A 21,575-nucleotide genomic window follows, 5' to 3' on the forward strand; every position below is an offset into this window, starting at 1 on the left:
ATGTCGACCGAAGAATTGATACGCATCACTGTTTTTGCGAACCGCAATGCTAAGCTTTCTGAAGATGAGTTCAATGACCACTGGGCGAACAAACATGGCCCTCTCATCACATCATGGCTGCAGCGTCACGGTATCGTCAAATACGTCCAAGTGAGCTTCCCCATCAGCTCTCCCTACTTGTGCAGCCCCTTATTATCTTGATGCTGCGCAATTCATCTACGAGTACTGATCATTCGAAGTATCACACTACATCAAGACACAAAGCACGCCTAAGCATGCCTACTCTTTCGTACGACGGCATGGCGGACTTCTGGGTGCGGAAGTACGAAGATTTCGAGAAGGCTTACGAAGATCCTTTTTACTTGGAGGTAGTAAAGAAGGATGAAGAGTACTTGTTCGATATGGAGACCTTGCGTGTGACTGCTGGCGTCGACATCTGTGTCATCGAAGATGGAAAGGTGGTGCAAGAGCACGCCCATAAATTCTGAATTGCCTGCTTGCGTAGGCGCAAAAGGAGAGGTCACATCAAGATGCGAATATGTGAAAGGCTGAGATGCAGATTGGTTCCATCACCTCCATTCCGTGGTACTGATGGTCCACAGACGGCGAGCCAACCACACCTGCCGCATTTCACACAATTCGAACGCACAAAGCCGCTTTCCCAAGGGGAATATCGCAAATTGTTCTGGGCACACTTTCCTACAAGGGCGAGGCAGGAGTCTTAATCCCCTGCTTCATCTACCACTCACTACCTCCCGTACACGTAGAGCCTTCATTTTGCGTATACGAACAGACACCGATAGACCTAGTCTCACAATTTCTACACATTCCGGCTCGTACATTCATTTCTCTTTGCACTGTAGGTCAAACCTCTGATACGAAGACCTTTCCTGACAGCACAGAAAACCGCAAACATGCCCGTCGTCCTCATTCCCTTCTCAGTAGGCGGCAGTCGATTTGGCATGAGCGTCGCGTATGATGCAGCGACATTCCAACTAGACACGGCGACATTTCCCGATATTCACGGCTCAACCATCACTTCAACCCCGTCTTCCAGTACTTCGCACTCGAATCTTCAGACTTGGGCTGAGGTAGTGAAGCATGGCGTGCTGCCCGGGTCGAAGAAGAGTAGGTCGTTGCGGGATGCAAGGAATCACGAGCTATGCTTACAAAATACAGTGCCCAGATACATCAAAGGCGAGCCGTGGATTCCGGAGAGCGACGCAGTTGCAGACGTCTACGAAACCCCTGCCATCAAGCCGAAGTTTCACGGATTCCTTGAATTGCCTACTGAACTCCGCCTCGAGATCTGGAAACTTGCCCTCGATGTCGATACGAACGTGATGGAAGTGCGCAAGGCAGTCAGGAGGGGCAATAACCCCGCTCGACCCGGATTTCTTCCCCAGTTTTGCTATACATCGCGACGAACCTTCGACGAGACGGTCGCCACCGTCATCGGGAATTCGCAGATGATGATTTGCTCATACGCCGACAACCAATTTGCACGCGCGTTCCTGGCCGCAGAGCCGAGCCGCTTTGACCTCGTTCGTCACTTGGACTTCAGGTTCTTCAGCCGCTTCAAGGAAGAGTTCGGTGTGAACGCTGATCTAAAACTTGCTTTCGAATGCAAGGGTCTACGTACCATCAAGCTCAACTTCCATTGCCGCGATCTGATCAGGCTGGAAATAGAGGATGGCTACGACTACTACGAAGACGATTTCACCCGTTACCCTGCCGAGTGTGAGGAGCTGTTCAGCAAATACAAGCTTGCTCGGATATTGGACTGCGACGCGCTCAACGCAGTCATCATCGAGCACTCAGGTTGTTACTGTCGAATGGCGGTGGAAGCGGCCGAGGGCTTGGGGAGAATCATAGAGCAGAAGTTCGCAGGCAAAGTCCCGAAGCAGATCGTAAGGCTTACCTACACTCGTCAGCCGACCAGACTTCGTGAAAACAACACTTTTGGCTGGAGTGTATGAAGTACACAGACAGGATATCGAGCGGGACCAGAAGTGCATGGAATGACTGGAGTGGACAAGAGAGTATTACGGAAGGTCTCGTGCGGTATGTAGTTCTCACGGACAGTGTGCCTGGATTAGCCCTTTGTAGTTGACAAGCCTAGATCTTGGTAGTCAAGTCTCTTACCTTCTGGCTATGCATTCTTTGGAACTTCAAATATCGTTCGGTCTGGCTCACCGGGTGCTGTGGGCCATGCACAGGACATATCCCCATCACCATGTCTTCTTATAGCCACTATCCACTTAGTATGTGTGTTTGTGACGACAAGAAGGCCGCTGTGAAGTTGTCACACTCATTGATCTTCCGCTTGAATATATGTTTGGCTGATTCTCGTATTCGACAGAGTTTGACAACTCCTTGGGATACTGTTCCTCGAAACCGCCGTATTTTAGGATGCTGAAACATGGTAGAAAAGTCGCTCTTTCGTTCAGCCGGAGAAACCGTTGCCGGAGACGAAGTAAGGCCTTGCGTCGGTGTTGTGCTCAGGATAGTGGCCCGCCATCTTATCGACAAGTCTTCCCATCAAACCGCGCATTCATTGCAGGCGGCGACTGTGTTGTGCCGTCTTGTGAGTTAGGTAACTCAGAGGTGCGCTGAAGAGCACAGGCTCAGAGTCCGGCCCGTCGTTGCTGCTGGGTCAGTCTTCGCACCGTGCCACATCGCACTTTGGGGACGAAGGCTGCGAGTAGTGTTGAAATCATGTTCACACAGAGGTCTCATCCATCGCCGTGCCGCCTTTCCGCTCTCCGCTCCAGGAAGAATAGCATGCTTGGCGTATAGCAATATTCCACCACAACGCCACCACCAGATGTGGCCGGCTAAATGTGTGATCCGCTATCGAGTGAGCTGCGCAGTCCCGGCTGACCGGGGCCCCGTCTTTGTCAGGGCAAGGCTTGGTATCATGTCTCTAAGCGCCATCAATCACGACATGAGTGTACAACGCGAGTAGAGGAACGGGGTGGGGCGTTCTGCGATGGAAAGAGGGGCCCCACTAGCCTATTCGCTTGCGCATGAACAATCTACTGTCGACTCCAACAGCTCGGCGCGTGGAACACCTTACACACATATGCCTCCCAGGAAATTGAAAGTGTCGCATCAGTACGAGCACCGACCTCGCAATTGATTACTCCCATGGCTGCCGCCGGTGCATGCCGCCAAGGCTGCACGTGGCCTGCAACATAGCTCCGATGTGCACCTGGACACCGTCCCGCCTCGTCGCTTGCGCGTATGCACAGCGCGGCTTCCCCCCTAACCATTTGCACACCCTATCCGCATGCGTACGTCGAAGCCGTCTGAGCCTTATCGACGTCTGCCAATGCGAAAAATCATGGAACGACTTCGTCAGTACAATTGTTTTGTAAAGTCCAGTCACCGAGCTCCAGATCCGGCGCGCAGGCCCATTTATCCATCTTGGCTGGTCCTGGCATCGCGTGGTAAGCTTGACCTACCGTGAGCGGACTCTTGGTTGGCTATTCCAAGCCTTGAGTGCAGAACACCAAGAGGCATACCGGATGCTAAGCAAAATTATCCGCGGGACGAGTCGCCTGTTCAGATGGGAATCCAGAGCTATCGAGGCGTCTTACAATCAAGCCCGGGGGCGTCTCAAGCCTCAACGCTGGGCACAGCGGAATAGTAACAGAATCGGGGAACGCATGGCTTGATGGCGAAAATCACTCGGCAGATCGGCTTCGACATCTCATGATGAAGGGATCTATCATCTGATGAGTTGAAGCAGACCGAGGCATAGAACCACCAGACCTCGCCAGCAGGCGCTTCTGCACATGTCGCATCTCCAAAACGCAACATGCTGTTGTCCTATCTGGCTATCACGAAGTTAATATCAAGGCGCTTTCGAGGGCCAATGAATGACAGCAACCCGTGTCTGGGTCTATTGTCAAATGTGGTCACACGTTCTAGCGCCACCAGGTTATAGACTTCTGGAAGGCAGCCGAACACCCCATGGGGAGACAGCAATTTGCATCGGACGTTGGATACCTCCGTTGGCGGCCAATGCCTAGATATGACAAGACGGGACTTCTCTGTTCTTGTAAGTCTAGTCCCACGGCGCTACGGGCCTGGTGCCAACAGATCGCTCGGTGGAGATTTCTTGGTATCATCTTACTGGCCCTTCCCACCGTTGCTGTCAGGCAGTCTTCCTGCAAAGTGCGGTACCCATGTCCGTCAACCCGCGGTGGAACAAGCATGGGAGTATCTCCCATCCGGGGTGTGGGGTCGCTTGCAGTGGAGGTGGATCGAATATAAGTACTCGACGCCGGACGAGGGTCTTTCTCAACCCAAGGGACTTCGCCCATCAGTAGCACAGTCTACTTGTCCTGAACTTCGGTCAATCTTTCACTTAACAGTTCCATCGTTCTTTATTCAAGATGGTCGGTATGCACGTCGGAGCCGCCAAGGGCAACAGTGCCGTCCGCGAGGATGTGCCTGAGTTCGAGAAGGTCATTTGGTACAAGGACCCAAACATGCGAAAGCTGTTCTGGCACTCTTCGGTCCTTTGCATTGCCTCCGCCACTACTGGTTATGACGGGTGAGTGGAGTTTCCAGTTATGCAGCGGGATTTGCTGACCATCTTCAGCATGATGATGAACTCTTCGCAGCAGATGAGCAGATGGCAGGACTACTTTGATGAGCCTACCGGTAACCGCCTGGGTCTCATGAACAACATGTACAACATCGGTTCGATCGTCAGCTTCTTCCTCGTTCCCTTCCTGACCCAGTGGACCGGACGTAAGATTCCAATCGCCGTCGGCTGCTCCATCATGATTGCTGGTGCCCTTGTCTCAACCTTCTCTACGAACTGGCAGATCTACATGGGTGGCCGTTTCATTCTTGGTTTCGGTAACTCCTTCGCCCAGATGTGTTCGCCTATTCTTCTTACCGAGATCTGCCATCCTCAGCACCGTGGTATCTTCACTGCCGTATACAACTGTCTCTGGAACTTGGGTGCTCTTTTCGTCGCATGGATCGCATGGGGTACATCTCAGGCGGACAACCACTGGTCTTGGAGGTCCATCACTCTTCTTCAGGCTCTGCCTTCGTTCCTCCAACTCTGCTTCCTTTGGTGGGTTCCTGAGAGTAAGTCAAACTTTACACTGCATAACGAATATACGCTGACATTGCTTTCCAGGCCCACGTTGGTTGATCTCCAAGGAGCGCTACGAAGAGGCCCTGGATACTCTCGCCTACTACCATGCCGGAGGTGACCGTAACAACGCCACGGTTCAGTTCGAATACGTCGAGATGAGGGAGGTCATTCGTCTGGAGGCCGATGCCAACAAGAACTCCAGCTACGTCGACTTTGTCAAGACCAAGGGTAACCGATGGAGGTTGGCTATTCTCATCTCTCTCGGTATCATCTCCCAGTACTCCGGCAACGCGCTCTTCTCCAACTACATCAACTTGGTCTACGAGGGTGCTGGTATCACCAGCGAGAACCAGAAGATGGGTGTAAGTATCGCTGAAACGTTGCGGGGAAACACTCACTAACATTGCATCAGCTCACCGGTGGTGAACGTATCTTGGCTCTCTGTGTGTCCGTCTACGCCGCTACCTTGATCGACAAGGTTGGTCGTCGTCCCCTCTTCCTCGGCGCAACCACTGGTATGGTCGTCTCATTCGTCTGCTGGACCATCACGTGCGCCATCTACGAGAACTCCGGCGACACCAACTCCGCAGCCGGTTACGCTCAGATTCCATTCGTCTGGATCTTCGGTGTCTTCTACGCTTTCGCCTGGTCTGGTCTGCTCGTTGCCTACGCTCTTGAGATTCTGCCTTATGCTCTCCGTGCTAAGGGTCTCATGATCATGAACATCACTGTTCAGGCTATTCTCGCCGTCGGTGGTCAGACCAACCCCGTCGCATGGGACAATCTTCCCAAGCACTGGAACTTGGCTCTCTTCTACACTCTCTGGATCACCGTCGAGCTCGTCTTTGTCTACTTCGTCTACCCCGAGACAAAGGTATGTACACTCCTGATCTACCCATGAGAACAATGCTAATCTTGTTCAACAGGGTCCCACACTTGAGGAGATCGCCCGTATCTTCGACGGTCCTGCCGCAGTGGCTCCCGTGGACATGGATGCGATCGCCAGACAAGCTGCTAAGGAGCGCCTCAACAACTTCGGCGACGAGAAGGAGCCTCACGTCGAGCAGAGCCACGTCGTCTAGGGTGCTTGACTTCACTCATTAGTAGTCATGTCGCAGGAATAGGGGAGGTTGGGCTTCGTAGTTTTGGCATTCGCTGTCCCTAGAGCAGTCTTTACTTCAATATACCCACTGCTTTGGTACGCACTGTCTACTGCTCTCTTGCTGTCATGTTTCGTGATGACCACGCTCCAGAACAATCGCGCAGGACCTTCGGTGCTGATTTCCCACGACAGGACACGTGCTAGCGCGGCGGCCAAGGCGCCAAGCCGTGCTAATTCGGTGTTCACCCCGCAATCAATTGAGCGATTTCCGCAGTCCGTCTCATCTTCTCAACCCGTCTTGGCATCCAACATTGAAGAGCCCTCCCGTGTCTGGCGCGTCAGCAAATTATCACTCAGCTCCATCAACCACCCTGATCCTTCTTTATCCGAATAGCAACTTGAATAACACCACACTCATCTCCGTCGGTCGGTCGGTCATATTACCTAGATATTATCTTACTGCTTCCCAATTGTTCCATCACTACAGTCACTCGGCACCATCTCCGGACGCGACTTGTATGAGACGGCAGTTGTGAGTCTACGGATCGGAAAGCTAGGGCGCTGACGCCGTATGCATCTTCGTCGCGCCGCATTGCCATGGCTCGCACGCACTGCAAGCCTGCAGAGACCGTAGAGCTATTTGCCCTTGAGGCACGCACAAGCTGGTCGATTTCTTTCGCGCCTAACACGAACGTCAGCCTCGTCGAATTGATCGTTCACGTTAACTTACTATCGACATCACAACCACCATACGCGTCTAGCTGCCCCAGACTTCGGGTTTCAGCGTGAAAGGGCGTAGACGCAAGGCGGTGGCACAACGACCTTGGTGGCATCCCAATTGCCGCATATCTTTAAACATTTTAAAGCATACGTTCTCATACTATGTGTATTGTATCCGGTTTCAATGCGTTGAAAATCCTGAGTACTTTGGGCTCAGCGCAAGTCTTGCGAACAAGCTTGAAGTGGTGATTATCTAATGACCAAGATCCAGAGCAAGACCCGTATAAGATATGAGACATGTCCACCTTCGTATGATAACATAGTATCCCCCAGATATGACCACTCGTCAAACATGCTATCTAAGATCATATCGCTGTAATCCGCGTCCAATCCAGGTTCTCCGTCTTCCTGCTTCGACATGGTTCACAGAACCTCACGTCAATCCTGATCCATCGTACCGCTCCTCATCCGGTCCAACCTCATACTGGGGCTGATCCTCAGCCTTCAGCGACTTGGGATCGATGTATCGACAAGTAAGCGCAAACCGCAGCTTACCCGAGTGCTCAACAGCGTGCTCATAATACTTCTGTACATCTGCACCGTGCATGATGATAATATCGCCATGGCCGAGCTGCATGGTCAGCGCATCCCTCGCATTGCCTCGGTTGTTGAGCTTCAACTGCTTGGGTATCTGCTTCCTCCTCGCGTTATACGCCTTGGAGTCGGATGTCTTGAGCGCATCGAGAGAAGGTTGAAGTGCGAGACGAGCTTCGTAATGTTCGCATCCGGGTATTGGAGAAGCGTCATCGTAAAGGCCAGCGACAGAAGATACGCCATGGTAGTGACGGGCTTTCATGCGGATCCGCATAGTGCCAGGTGCACCCAAACTCAACGTTGCGATAGTTGGGCCGAGGCCGAATTCGCCGTCATCATGGTAGTTGATCTTTTGTTCTTCGAAGTATCCCAGTGCTAGAACTTCGTTGAACTCCTTCTCTTGCCATACTTGATTGATTTCTTCCATACTCTTCCCAGTCTCTTGCGTCAATAGCAACTTGGCCGCCCAGTTCAGGCGACTACGGGTGCTGGTTATCGGACGAGCAGCTCCATCAAAGGAGCGAGATGCTGTCGCTGCGATGAACTTGTATGGCATGCCATAGTTGACTGCGAAATGGCGGCAGTAGTTCGGTCCTTTGAGCTGACCGTTCGGCATGGAGCGTCGCTGCAGTCCAATGTCCGTCTGTTGGAGCTCTTCAAACATGGCATCTGGTCCACCTTCTTCCTCAAGCACCGTCTTGTTGGCGATCATGTGTGTGATGAAGCCATTGACTCCGGGTAACTCATAGCGATTGATACGATATCCATGTTCAAATGATACCTTCAATCCTAAAAGAGGTGTCATTGTATCCCTAGACAGCGTGTAGCTGCTAGTGACTGGCCATAATGGGTCGTGAAGCGATAGCGCGGGGATGAGCGTGTGCGGAGGCGTTCTCATGTACTGGCATGCTACATTGGAACACTCCCAATTTGTCCAGTTCAGACGGGATGTGCAGCGTCCGCAACCAGGGCAAACAATACCAGACCAGAATGCGACGGACGTATTTTCGCCGGGAATAGAGTGTCCTGAAAGTTCGGCAGCGTTAGAGACCAGAGGGTAATCATGGTCGTCATTGTGCCAAGGAGTCTTCTGCTTGAGAAAGCGTGGGTCGTATACCAAAGAGGCTTCTTTTGGCTCTTGCGTTGACATGCTCGTTCCAGGTCCTGGCGTTGGTATGAGAATCTTCCAAAAGGCGGCGCAAGTCGGTTGTAGACACATCCACCCGTTCAGGTATATCTGTTGAGACTTCACGTTGCAGCTTCCGCATATCTTCTCAACTGGAGGTGGCAGCGAGCCAAGCTCTACAACTTCCTGAGAATCCTTCTCCTTCCACCAGGACTCTTTCTTGGTGTTCAGCTTCTCAAAGCGGTATCGCACAATCTTGCTGTTACCACTCTTCTCGGCCCAAATATGGGTGGGCTTGAAGTGATCCAGGACACAGTACTGATGCGGTGGCTTTGACGGAATGTTGGGGTTGTCGACTCCGGTAATGATGACGACTGGGTTGGAATGAAGCATGCAATTCCTCAAGCCTAACGCAGCTGAGTCTTCAGATTGGTCCTTCTTTGACTTCATCTCACCAGAGTCAATGTCCTTCGCGAGACCACCGCCTGCACGTGAGATGACGACATTAGTATCCATATAGTCGCGAGCATGCGCAACCTTGTCAAACATGAAGCCCCTCGCAAAACCGCCAGTTGAGTAGCAGGCGCTTTGGTATGCGCGATAGTAATGTAGCGTCTCGCAGATCTCTTGCCGTCCATCGGCCCAAACTTCTGGTTGTCCGTGCGGTTCTGGCTTGTTCGAGCCTCTGTTCTGCTGGGCAATGAGTCTCTCGGTAATATTATAGAGGTGTTTGTTGTCGGGTAGGTCGAATCGTTCGCCGACGGGAGAGCCCACGAATTCATCGCAATCCGTTGTTGCTTCTGATTCTGCATACAGACTGGGTACCGGCGCGACATGGTCAGCACAGGGCGGCTTTGTCTGGTCGGCGGGACCGCCAGCTCGAAGCCAAGCCTCGACCTGCCCGCTGCGATCTCGATTGTCGGGGATAGAAGGAGCCACGGAACAGTCATGCTCTTCGTGCCCAGCTGCGCCACACCTTCCGCAGGTCAAGCCCAAAGACAGTATGGGCTGGGATAGATATGAGTCTTGTTCAGGCACCTGGCCGTTCCCAAGATCAACGCTCGACTTGTCATGTACGAGACTCGGATCATAGTGGATACCTGATTCGGGCGTAAGGTATGCGAAGCGACTGTCGGCCTCCTTCAAAAGCATTGACGGTGGTGTTTGCGCGTGATTGGCGAAGTCTGGGACGTTGCGCATACTGTCCTCCGGCGTATATGGTTCCCATGACTGCGTTATGGGGGTCTGGCTTGGGAGGGTTTCCTGCGAGGCAGATGGAGTTGCAAAATCTTGGCTCGATGCCGGTACGGGCTCCAATACACGCTGTGCACATTGACCTTGTCCGTCCAGCGGAGAAGAGCTCTGTGTGTTCTTGTGGGCAGAGATCTGCTTGCTAATTAGCCTGAGGACCGAAAAGTTCAAGGGTTTTACAAACAGGAGTTGATGGCAAAGATTCTGGCGGGGACGATAGCTCACTACCGGAGCTCTCCTCTTCGTGGTGTTGGCTTGGCTGGCGTGTGGACGTGGTGACTGGGACTTTGAGACGCACTATCTTGGACTCTTTCTCCGGTGGTTGCGACGAGGTGTCGCTGCCATTGACACTTGTCTCCAAATATACCGGAGCTTCGGTCTGAATCTGATGAGAAGCACCTCTTGTTGTAGTTGGAGCTCTCTGGGCGGATGATTTGGCCTTGGTCAAGGTCGCTTTCCTTCTCTTAGAGACAGGCGGCTGAGGCGGTGCGTTGATGTATCTTTCCGGAGGTTTCCTTACTCGTGCCGGGCGTTGGGAAGATGCGCTGCCATAGTTACCGAGATCCTTATGGAGTTCAGCAGTCCCTGATTCGGGCGTGGGTTTGGGTTGCTTCGCTCCGGGTGCACCTTCCCAGTCGGAATCGCTGTCGTCAGACTTGCGCTTTGAGGATGCCATGAGAGGTGGGTGAGTCGAGTAGTGATTTGCTGTTACGTGTATGTCGGATATTCAGTAGCGATAGCTGAAGTGACAAGAAAGACAAATTGAAGTCTAGAAACAACAGAGTGAGGTCAGGAGTGGCAGGTGGTGGGATCGCGTCATGCGGACAATAGAAATTCAATTCAGGTTCGTGCGACAATAGGAAGATAGCCGTACTTGGAGTCACGGAAAACTCTGCTGAGTCGCTCTCACTTGAGCGGCGCAGTGAGAGTGGGCAAACGTTGGAGATGGTGACAGTGAAGACGGCTGCCAGCGCGGAGGCAGGGTCGAGGGTTGCTCTTGCTGTAGTACGTCGCGATAGGAGCGACTTCCAAGATAGCAGCCAAACCTGGAGAGATTCGTCATGCTTGCGGCTCCTGATGATACTCGGTCCCGAATTGCAATAATTTCTTTCTGCGTGTCTGGGTCGAGGAGGTGAGTCGCATTTTGGTGGCTCCGAGCTAAGGCCGGCGTTAAGGAGAGGTTTGGCCGCTTCGAGGCGTGACCTCGGTACCCCAGCTTTCCCCACAGTTGGGGGCTGGCAGTAGCTGTCGGCTCCGACAAGACACGGCATCCGATGATGCTAACGTCATTCAGGAAGATGGGCGCATGCGTTAAAGCTGCAGTTTTGATTCCTCCTTTGTCTTCTCCCTGCATCGCCAATTGAGGCTTATTATAGGTGAGTTCCTGCATCCGTCCCAAGACTTCGCGCACAACTGACGCACGCGTAGATATCGCTCAACATGCCGTTCAATCCTCCTTCATGGGTGCCGCAGCTCCCCTTCGATCCGCCAGACTCGATTCCCATCTGCGACTTTATGCTCGATGAGCACTATGGCCGTCACCCGCTCGGCTATTCGAACGACCCCTTCACCTGCGGGTTGACCGGGAAGAGATACTCGTGTTTGGATATGCGAGACCGTGTCGAGGCTCTCGCCCGAGGCTTATCAAAGGAGCTTGGCTTCAAACCTAACGAGGCGACTGAATGGGACAAGGTCATCGCTGTCTTCTCCGTCAACACGGTAAGCATCTCCAGGCTGATGGGTTTACGAGGATACTGACGTTGGCTAGATTGACACGCTTCCATTGGCATGGGCTACCCATCGTCTGGGTGGCATCCAATCGCCCGCCAATGCTGCGTACAGTACCGCTGAACTCGAATACCAATTGAAGAACTCCGGCGCGAAAGCCCTCTTCACCTGCGTCCCCCTCTTAGACACCGCGCGACAGGCGGCGAAGAACTGCGGCATCCCCGAGAATCGCATATACATACTGGAGGTGCCCGAATCGTTTGCTGGCAAGAAAACACCAAAGGGGCTCAAGACGGTCGACGATCTCATCCGTGAGGGCGAGAAGCTTGACCGTCTGCCGAAATTGGACTGGGAGAAAGGCGACGGAGCTCTGCGGACCGCGTTCCTTTGCTACTCTAGCGGTACTTCAGGACTACCGGTAAGGAGTGAACGTATTGCATGTACGCGCATATATATCCTAACGTATCATACAGAAAGGTGTCATGATATCGCACAGGAATGTCATCGCCAACACAAGTAAGTTTGTCCTCTATCGCATCAAACACTAGCTGACCACAAGCAGTGCAAATCACTACCTACGAGAAGCCGTACAGAGACACGATCATCAACGACGTACGAAATCAGTCCGACTATACCGAGATCGCCCTGGGCCTCTTGCCCATGTCGCATATCTATGGCCTGGTTGTCATCTGCCATGCAAATGTCTACCGTGGTGATGGTGTCGTAGTTCTCCCCAAGTTTGAGTTTTCGTCAACTCTGCAGGCCATCCAGGACTACAAGATCAACTCGTTGTTTTTGGTCCCACCGATCATCATCCTCATGACCAAGAACAAGCCCCTGCTCGACAAATACGACCTCAGCTCTGTCTGGTCAATCTTTACCGGCGCAGCGCCGTTAGGACAAGAGACGGCAGAGGATCTGTCGAAAATCTTTCCGTCGTGGAAGATCAGACAAGGATATGGCCTCACAGAGACATGCACCGTTGTTTCCTCGTCCTCTCCCGATGATATCTGGTTCGGCTCCTCCGGTTCTCTGCTGCCTAGCATCGAGTGCAAGATCGTTACTATTGAGGGCACCGAGATTACTGGCTACGATCAGCCTGGCGAGTTGCTAGTCAAGTCTCCTTCAGTCGTGTTGGGCTATCTGAACAACGACAAGGCCAACAAGGAAACCTTCCAAGATGGGTACATGCGCACCGGTGATGAGGCTGTATTCAAGAAGGGGGCAAATGGTCACGAACACGTCTTCATCGTTGATCGTATCAAGGAACTCATCAAGGTTCAGGTATGCTCTCCACTCATCATGCCAGCCAACGAATACTAACAATTTCCCAGGGCCACCAAGTTGCACCTGCAGAGCTCGAAGCACATCTCCTAACGCATCCTGCTGTAAACGACTGCGCCGTCATCCAAATCCCCAACGAGAAGACCGGAGAGGTACCGAAAGCTTTCGTCGTCAAATCACCGTCAGTCGGTCTGGAAGAGAACGACCGCGTGCTCGCTCGCGAGATTCAGAAGCATGTCGAAGAACACAAGGCACGATACAAGTGGATCAGCGGTGGTATTGAGTTCATCGATGAGATTCCGAAGTCACCGTCTGGAAAGATTCTGCGACGGTTGCTGAGGGACAAAGAGAAGGAGAAGAGGAGATTAGCAGGCAGCAAGCTCTAGACACCTTTACTAGTGAGGGGTTGTTGTTGTTCTTGCGATGCCTGTTGTGAGTTGTTTCCGCGTCCCTGTTCGCGATATCAGATACCGTTATAAGTCAATATATTCTAGTTACCACAACCACCTATTCAACACCAGGCCAACATAACCTGATGCAGTGAGAATGCTTACTAGTGTAAGCTCCAATGAAGACTCGTTGCCCCTCGTACCAGGGTGTTTGTGTAGTAAGCTGATAGCTCCCCACCCTGCCAAGTGGGTATAGCTCCAGCAAGCTGCCCACATTCAACCCCCCCTTTTCGCCCTAGCGACCGCACAAGTTCAAGTCCTGTAATTCTCTCAGTTCTGCTGACAGCGGCCCCGGAACAACTACATAAGTCTTATAGTTTCTCTATTTGCTATAAAACAGGGCTCGTTGGTGTAGTTGGTTATCACGTCAGTCTAACAAGGGGTCTTCAAAAGCCACCCGTTAGGACACTGAAGGTCCGGAGTTCAAACCTCCGATGAGTCAAGAGGAGCTACAGGTTCTGTAGTGCATTCGTTTTTTGTTGTGGGGGAGGGCAGTGAATAGGCGTGGGCGGATATGGACTTTTTTTTGGTAGATTTTGAGTTGGCAAAATCCGAATACACGTTTCACTCCAACACACGTAAATTGGAAGCTTAGAGAAGCACATCACATCGTTTCTGAATCCCATCGATTCAATATTGAAGGATGTGTTCGTTGGCAGGGGTGGGGACAAAAAGGCGAAACTTCGGCACACGAACTTCGGGAACGCGATGCAGCGAGCCTTAGACAACACAGCAATTTGTTCTATTTCAAAAGGTAAAGATAGTCGTAGCAGCCCGAGAAATACACTTAAGGGATCGATAAAGTCTATTATATGCATGTAGTAGGCAGTATTATACTTTGTGATGAGAAGATGAGAAGATTCATGTCTGTAGGATATCCAGTTATCAGTTCAACGTAAAATGCATATCAGAAAATCAGAGGCAGTCTACATGTGATGATGTGATGCGAGTAAAGCTGTGCCTCCCGATCCCGGCATACCTCGGCGTCCTCGCACCACTTTCCAGCAAATTCTCACCGCAGCCCCACCACGGCCCAACCACGCAAACCACCAAGTCTGTTCCACACATTTTTACACATCTACATAACTTGTAATATCTTTCATCGCCCCATCAATCAGTCAAGCAACTCGCTTACAATCGGTTTTGTAGTGTGCGTAGATCCTCTTCCTCACTTACCAACTTGCCCCCGCTAATAACCATCCAGGTAGCGGTTATCACTCCGGATTCTGATCTCAAAATCAGTGTCTTCCGGCAACCCCGGTTCGATTCCGGGCAAGACCTCTCTTTTTGCATCCGTAGAGGCCTTGAGTAGTGTAGGGAGACGTGGTGGTATGCGTGGTGGGGTGTTGGCGGAGAATGAAGCTTTTTTGGTTTCGGCTATGTCAGACACACCCGACTTTTTTTTTTGAACATGGAACATAGCACCTCATACAAGGGAAAAGCTGAACAGATCTACAGCCTACATTAACATGGAAACCTGCAAAGTAGCTGCCCTAACGTAGATGTAGGCTCCAGATCTGTTGAGTTTTTCCCTTGGTTGACGTGATGGTGAGCACTGGAGATCCAGCGATGCACAGTAGATCATTACATGCAGACTGATCGGTATCATAGATAGCGGTAATGATTGTAGGATTCTTCACAAACTACCAACTTGGGTCATTGCCCCTGAGGCTACCCCCTGCCCATCCCCCACCAAGTAGCGAGTGAATATCGCCCAGGCTACACCTCCAACCAAGACAAAGTGGATATAGAACGCTCGTGCAAAGGAAAAAACAAGCAAGGGAATAAAGGTCGCTCAAAGACCACGAGGTAAAGGTAGCGAGAGGGGTATCAATGGTGCGCAGCAGCGAAAGCCGGCCGAGAGAAGAAACATTACAATAGGCGGTACGAGTGATAAGATGCGCGCGAGCACAACCGCTTTCTAGCCTTGCAGTCAGGCCCCCAGGGTTTGTTGAGCGAGTGGGAGAATACAAAAGGTGGGTCGAAGTAGAGTGACGGTAGGAAAGATGCAGACGAGGTATATGGGACCTCCGCACAATGACGTTGAGTCGTATGGGTCGTTGCCCTAGCAGTGAGAGAATAAGACGGTACAAGCGAAAGATGGAGATAGTCGAAAGACAAAAGGGCAACAGGCGGTGGAAGACATCCGAGCGACCGTAAAGCATGCCCGTCACACGTGAGCGAGTCGTAAGTGCAGTGCGTTGTTTAGAAACCACGGAAAGGATCGTTAGCGTCGAAGTCGAAGAAACCGCCGCCTCGGTTCGACTGGTCGCGCGTGCTCGCGCTCCACTGGCTGCTGCCGCGTCGGCGACGGTGCTGCATGTGCGGTGCTCGTCCGCCGTAGCTGCTCAGCTGCTTGGGGTCGCCGAGAGCGTTGTCGATGAAGGCTTCCATGCGGACTGTGCCCATGGTGTCGAAGAAATGTTGACGAGTCGATGTGCTGGCTTCTGAGGTTCGCGAACTCATGGCGCCGCTGTTGGGGTTGTAGACTGACGAAGGTACTGATGGCGGTACGCCGGCACTGTACATATCAGATGATACGTTGGAGTAGACCGATGGTACATGCTGGTGCGAGAAACTGCGGAAAGGAACAGTCGGAGGAGGTGCGCTTGGTCCTGTAGAACTCCTCTTCCTGCCGTGTTGTGGCCCACGAGGAATAGTGGGAGGGCTGGCAGAGTCTGGCATAGCCGTTTCGAATCCAGCGAGAGATGGCAAGCTAGGCATTGGCTCATCTTGAGCTGCGTAACGAGCCATGACTGGGTTGGTCCTTCCCTTGGCGAGACGCACAGAGTCCTGAACACGACTACGGCGGAGTGTCGCACCTTGTTGACGTTGGAGTGTTTCGTCGACCGGCGGAGGTACCGGTGGCAAAGAAGTCAGATCTGGCATGGGTGCGCTCGAATGGGCGAGGAAAGAAAGGGCCGTCAGCCAAAGGTAATGCCTTTCGCGGGACGATGTGGTAAATTTGAGTGCGCGAGCAGGAGTAAGGATGAGGATAGAGCGGTTGAAGAGTGTCTCGTTCTTCGGGGCAGGACAGGTGTCGGCGACATCGAGAACAGACTGGATGACGACTAGTGGTATGTTAGTAGGTAGAAAGTGACATGAATTCGAGAGACTTACGCTTGCGACCACTCTTACCCATCAACGCGGAACCAGTCGTTGGCTGTTTGCTACTCCACAAGATGGCTCTTTCGTATGGAGAGATCCAGACCCAACGCTTGTGCCTCACACCATGGCTAGCCAAAGAAGCCTCCTCTGCTGCGCGACTGACATCCACCGGCGTGTCAGGGCCACCAAAAGTCTTCCTCTTGCGCACGTACTTCCACATGAACTCTCCAATCATGGCTGCAGCGATCGCATCGACGACACTTGTGTGCGAGACAGAAGTGTTCGTAGATCCGTTGGCTGTGTAGCTTGTCGCTGCAGTTGCATTTGATAGCTGGTGTCGGTGGCGGAAGCCACTTGCGCTGGCAATGTCGCTCGGTAGTGGAGGGATTGAAGATGTATCGGCAATGCTCGGAGTCGCAGGCAGTGTGGGTGATCTGCTGCGAGAGCGTGCGCCCTTGGAGACAGGAGCAGCAGATCGCACCTTGCGTAGGCTATCTTTGCGCTGATGCTTCACGCCATATGGACGGCGACCAGCGTAAGAGCCACTGTTGCGAGGGGTTGGGCTTTGCGAACCTTCGCTCTTGCTCACTGGCTTGTTGCGGGAGCTGGATCGAGTGGGAACCGGGAAGGGTGGCTTGGGAATGTTGTGCGCTGCGGTTCCGCTGTGGATCATGGCAGATCGTCGGATGCTGGGCTGGCGGCCGATAGAGTTACGCTGTGCCTTGCCAACTCTAGACGGTTTCTCCATCGAGCTACGCTTAGACGCTATAGATACACTGTTGATAGAATCCTCCGATGGCCTAGGCATGGGCGTTGATTCCTTGTCTTCAGGAACAGGGGTAGGTGGGTTCACTGGCCGTCCGCTCTTTGCATTACGCGATGAAAGCATTGGGGTAGAGAACTGTGGGCTCCTATAGTCGTCGTCGCTCAGGTCCGCGTCATCATCCTCTTCATCAGACGAAGGACCATCGAAACCGGCGAAAAGGCTGCTTGTTCGGAAGGGTCGGTTGAGCATGTCTGAATGAAGCTGGCGTGACAAAGGTCCGTTGTCGTTGTTTCCTGGATAACGGTTCTCAACCTTCTTCTCGGCAGCCTTCTCAAGACGGGTAATGAAGTCCTGGCGAGACGTGGTCTTGAGAGTCGAGTTCTCGGCATCGCTGGAATCCTTCTTAATTGTCTTGACGTGATCTGCCTCAGGAGTGCCAGGCTTGGAGGTTATAGCAGAAGGAAGGAGATGCGCAGGAAGCTTCACAGCTCTCTGATCAATCCTGATTGGCTCAGTCTGCATGCCAGTCGAAGACATTGGAGCTATCAGGTCGCCGGTGGTTTGGGTCGAGACAGTCTTGGTTCCTGGAGGAAGGATCGGGGCCTTGGGCGACGAAGGAGCAGATGTAGGAGCATGGATAGCAATAGAAGGGATTGTTATCGGCGCTGGCGGTGGCGCTCTAGTAGGCTTTTCTGGTACTACTTCAGACTCGATCGGCGAGTCTGTCTGCGTTGCCGTAGACACGAGCTGAGTTTGGTAGACTGGTGACAAGGGTGCTTTGTCTGATGGCTGAGGGATCCTAGGCGTAGGTGGCGGACTGAGAGGCTGTTCGATTGTCTGTACCGAGCTTGAGGTCGTTGTGCAAATCTCAGGGCTGGCTTGGACAGGCGGGCTGGAAGTCAAGGGTACTGAAACACGCTTCCGACTTTGGTTGGCCTCAATCTCAGCAGCAGTAGATGGGAAATCATTTGACTTGGTCTGGACAGATGGCTCAATAGTTTGCGACGTCGCTTCCACCATGACCAACTTGGCAGGTGATGGTGGAGGCGACGGTTGCACACCGGTGTCGACATAGATTGGTCGCGTTGGCGGGAAGACGAGAGTAATATCGCGAGGCGTCAATGTTACTGATGATTGAACCGTTTCATATGACGACTTCCGCGGCTCGGTATCATCGGCAGCCATGACAGGGCTATCCCATGTAACTTGCTGGGTATCGCTGCTTAATCCTAGGATGCGCTTTGCTTTTTCGTCAGGTAACATCGACTGTCGCGACTCGCGGACTCTTCGAGCCCGCATTTCATTCTCAGGGAAGTCGTCCGAGTCAAGCTCCAGATCATCCAACTCTTCCTCTTCTTCGTCGAATGTGAGCTCGTCTGCAAGACTAAGACCGTTGCCTCTGCCATACCCATCAGAGCTCATCAATGACATCCGGTAGCTGCGTCCAATGCTCCTGTAACTGCTGTTGCTTCTGTTCCTGGAATGACGTCCAAGACGTGTAGATGATCTTCGCTGTGGCGATGAACGTACGCTTCCTGCGTCGCTCTCCGGTATACCAGTGTCCTTGCTCGGGTCTTCAGCCTCACTTTCGACACCAGCCTCTTCATTGGCAGCTTCTTCCTGGATAGCGATCTCGTCCAAAAGCATTCTCAAGCGGGTCTCTGACACATGAACACGTCGCTCCAGAATTCGTTTTTCTCCCGCCCACTCTTCTTTTTCGCGAGCCCACATGTCGTGCACCTTGGTAGAGTCGTCATCTTGGCTTCTTGTCCTCTTTTCTGCTGCAGCTAGTTTCTCTCGCAAGTCGGCATTGGTCTCCTTGAACTTGTCTCTTTCACCTGCAATCTCTTCTAATGCAGCAAGTGTTTCGGTCTCGAAGTGCTGGAGCTGGCGTTTGACGGCTTTGCTTTCCTTGTTGGACGAGGAAAGCTGTTTGGCAAGGGCGTCGTTTTCGGATCGCGCGGTGTCTAGGTTTGTCTCCAGATCATCGATGAACCTGTGTTTCGAATCAAGTTCCCGGCGGAGATTCAAGATCTCCGAGACTAGATTGGCATGCAAGGTTGGAGTAAAGCGGCGCGGATCCAGAACTGAGATACTCTCGTCGTTGGCAGCATCGTCCCAACTGGAACTGTTGTCGTGTGGAAGTGGAGGTGGTGAACTAGGAACATCGCTTCCTGGTGTTTCGTGTGTTGAGGTTCTTCGGGATAAGGAGCTGTATGGAGTTCCAGCGGGGGTGGGAAGCGGGTGGTTGGTCAGGAAGGTTTCCTGGTCGGAAAAGTAGTCGGTAGCCATGTCGGGTGTATTGTCTAGGCCAGGAAAGTATATTATGTAGTAGGGTGTTCAGAACCACAACGAAGTGGTGCTGTAGGTACGTATAGCTTAACACATGCCTGCAATAGAGTCAGAATATGTCAATGGCGCGTCTCCTGTTGCCGTAGCCAGGGGTGTCTTTGTGGAGTCTCTGTCGACGCGCTTCCACAACTGATTGTTGTAACAATAGCGATTGTATCGACCACCAACAGACATGGCAATGGTTCACGTACCGGTCGAGTCGTTCGTACTACAATCGGGTATTGAATGCTAGTTACGTGGGATAGCAGGAGTTGTCCTCAAGGATAGTGGATAGCGTCGGATCGGATTACGTGGGGTAGATATATCGACGGCAGCGTTCGGATGGTCTGGATACTGCAGTAGAAGGTCAGTACCAAATGGCTTCCAAGCAAAGAGTCCTGTCGTAATGAACAGGTCCATTCACGAATCAATGGCGCGTACTTACGGTTCAAAGGAATGACGTGACAATGGTGAAAGTCGATAGATAGAGAAACGTGCTCAACTCATTCCATACATACGATGCAAATGAGATGAAGAAAGCGACTAATGGCGCGTGCTAAAACACTTTTGATGGTAAGAAAAGAACTGTCAAGCAACGGGCAGCGGGCCCTACGAGAATGATACCCGTGTGTCGTCAACGGCACGGAGCGTAGGGAGGAGAAGGAGGGACAGGCACAACTTGAGCATGAAATCGCTGTGATCGCCCATGCATCAGCTAGGATCCCGGAACGCAGGCACAAGTCCGCACAGTCCAAGAGGAGGCGGGACTATGGCCAAAGGCACGAATAGGATTCCTGGGATCAATCAAACCCCATCTGTGCCTGCTCAAATTTGTTTCGATGTCCGAGTCCATCTGCTTATGCACATCTCCGCACTAGCGAGCACAAGTATCCCTGCATGCAGGCTGAGCCGAGGGTCCCCTGGACTACAGGGACACTATTGGCTCAGGCCATCCGCTTTCCGCTTTTCAGCCAAGCGTCATTGGCTGCGCATTTAGGTCCAACGTTCCCTTAAATGCGTCCCGCGAAGACGGCCAATACCTTAGCGAGGTGAAGGAAATGACCCGACAAGGGGTAGGTGGTAACGAATGCGGGTGGCAGTAACGGTGTTGACGAAGGGGGTGTGACAGATGCGCGAGAGGAGCAGCATCAGCAGATGTGAGGCGCAAGTTCATACGACCCTGGGCGCAGCTGGCTTCAGACGAAAGTTGCGTGGACGGTAATTTGCCAGATGGATATTATCGCCGTCCAAAGCTCCGCGTATGCCTTGCCCTATCAGTGATTCTGGACGCCTCCGGCGTAGTCTGGCGTTGTTGATGAGCTGTGATTCAGGGTTTCAGCCTCTGCCCACGCCGCAAACTTGGCCCACTGTGGAAAGCTTTGGACCAAGTGGCACGTTCGTGTCCCGGTCCGAGCTATCAAACTCTCGATGGCGCCCAACGCTCCGGTGCGCCAGTGCGGTACCGTTAGGTTATAGCCATCGCCTGTAATTAGAACATTGATCTTGAGACTTTGATCACGTTTCGGTCTGGCAATCCCATGCCTGTTGGAAGCCTCAAAAAGGAGGCATATGTGGATTGCCATACTGGTAGGCAGTTGCATGAATGAGCAGCCTTATCCTGTACTGCCGAGTCAGGTGAGAGTCAAGCAGAGGTAGTCGACTTCCTACTTCGAGACGAAAGGATTCATCCGTGCGCTCTTGGCGGTGCAAAGGAGCCGAACTCGAGTCCAGATCGACGACGCAATTCTACAAGTTGAAAGTAATGGAAACCTCAGCCTCAGAGTTCTTTTTGTGAGATGCTTAGTTATCATGCCAGAGTGTATTTGTAGCAGTCCTCAGTCATGGTCAGTCGGGTAGTCGAGTAAGGAGTTCGGCACATGTGAAAGTTGAGGATCGCAGGCCGTCTTCTTACCCCAACAAATCGAGAGCAAGATCCACGCTACCATGACGTTTGATCTCTGGCCAGGCTGAGCCTGTCGAATGGGCAATCCCCC

At 52.5% G+C, this 21,575-nt stretch overlaps 6 protein-coding genes and 1 non-coding gene across 7 annotated transcripts; 5 read left to right on the plus strand and 2 right to left on the minus strand.

Moving 5' to 3' along the window:
- Positions 1–488, plus strand: J4E87_001369 (uncharacterized protein; the record flags this gene model as incomplete). Its single annotated transcript, XM_049373014.1, has 2 exons — positions 1–150; positions 240–488. 2 exons carry the CDS (start codon positions 1–3, stop codon positions 486–488), a joined length of 399 nt encoding a protein of 132 aa, XP_049237672.1.
- Positions 489–914: 426 nt separating this feature from the next.
- Positions 915–1,979, plus strand: J4E87_001370 (uncharacterized protein; the record flags this gene model as incomplete). Its single annotated transcript, XM_049373015.1, has 2 exons — positions 915–951; positions 1,180–1,979. The coding sequence occupies 2 exons, from the start codon at positions 915–917 to the stop codon at positions 1,977–1,979; spliced, it is 837 nt and encodes a 278-aa protein (XP_049237673.1).
- Positions 1,980–4,403: 2,424 nt separating this feature from the next.
- On the plus strand, positions 4,404–6,204 carry J4E87_001371 (uncharacterized protein; the record flags this gene model as incomplete). Its single annotated transcript, XM_049373016.1, has 5 exons — positions 4,404–4,564; positions 4,613–5,112; positions 5,165–5,484; positions 5,535–5,996; positions 6,049–6,204. The coding sequence occupies 5 exons, from the start codon at positions 4,404–4,406 to the stop codon at positions 6,202–6,204; spliced, it is 1,599 nt and encodes a 532-aa protein (XP_049237674.1).
- A 1,173-nt stretch (positions 6,205–7,377) lies between these two features.
- On the minus strand, positions 7,378–10,591 carry J4E87_001372 (uncharacterized protein; the record flags this gene model as incomplete). Its single annotated transcript, XM_049373017.1, has 2 exons — positions 7,378–10,050; positions 10,100–10,591. 2 exons carry the CDS (start codon positions 10,589–10,591, stop codon positions 7,378–7,380), a joined length of 3,165 nt encoding a protein of 1,054 aa, XP_049237675.1.
- Positions 10,592–11,355: 764 nt separating this feature from the next.
- On the plus strand, positions 11,356–13,313 carry J4E87_001373 (uncharacterized protein; the record flags this gene model as incomplete). The annotated part of the gene is made up of 5 exons (XM_049373018.1): positions 11,356–11,634; positions 11,684–12,061; positions 12,117–12,159; positions 12,206–12,927; positions 12,978–13,313. The coding sequence occupies 5 exons, from the start codon at positions 11,356–11,358 to the stop codon at positions 13,311–13,313; spliced, it is 1,758 nt and encodes a 585-aa protein (XP_049237676.1).
- A 403-nt stretch (positions 13,314–13,716) lies between these two features.
- On the plus strand, positions 13,717–13,818 carry J4E87_001374. The gene has a single exon. It is a non-coding gene; the product is annotated as a tRNA-Val (tRNA).
- A 1,763-nt stretch (positions 13,819–15,581) lies between these two features.
- J4E87_001375 (uncharacterized protein) lies at positions 15,582–19,542 on the minus strand (the record flags this gene model as incomplete). The annotated part of the gene is made up of 2 exons (XM_049373019.1): positions 15,582–16,447; positions 16,497–19,542. The coding sequence occupies 2 exons, from the start codon at positions 19,540–19,542 to the stop codon at positions 15,582–15,584; spliced, it is 3,912 nt and encodes a 1,303-aa protein (XP_049237677.1).
- Positions 19,543–21,575: the final 2,033 nt, after the last annotated feature.

The sequence above is a fragment of the Alternaria ethzedia genome (assembly GCF_023757985.1).
Source record: "Alternaria ethzedia strain BMP 0044 chromosome Unknown scaffold_2, whole genome shotgun sequence".
Lineage (NCBI taxonomy): Eukaryota > Fungi > Ascomycota > Dothideomycetes > Pleosporales > Pleosporaceae > Alternaria > Alternaria ethzedia.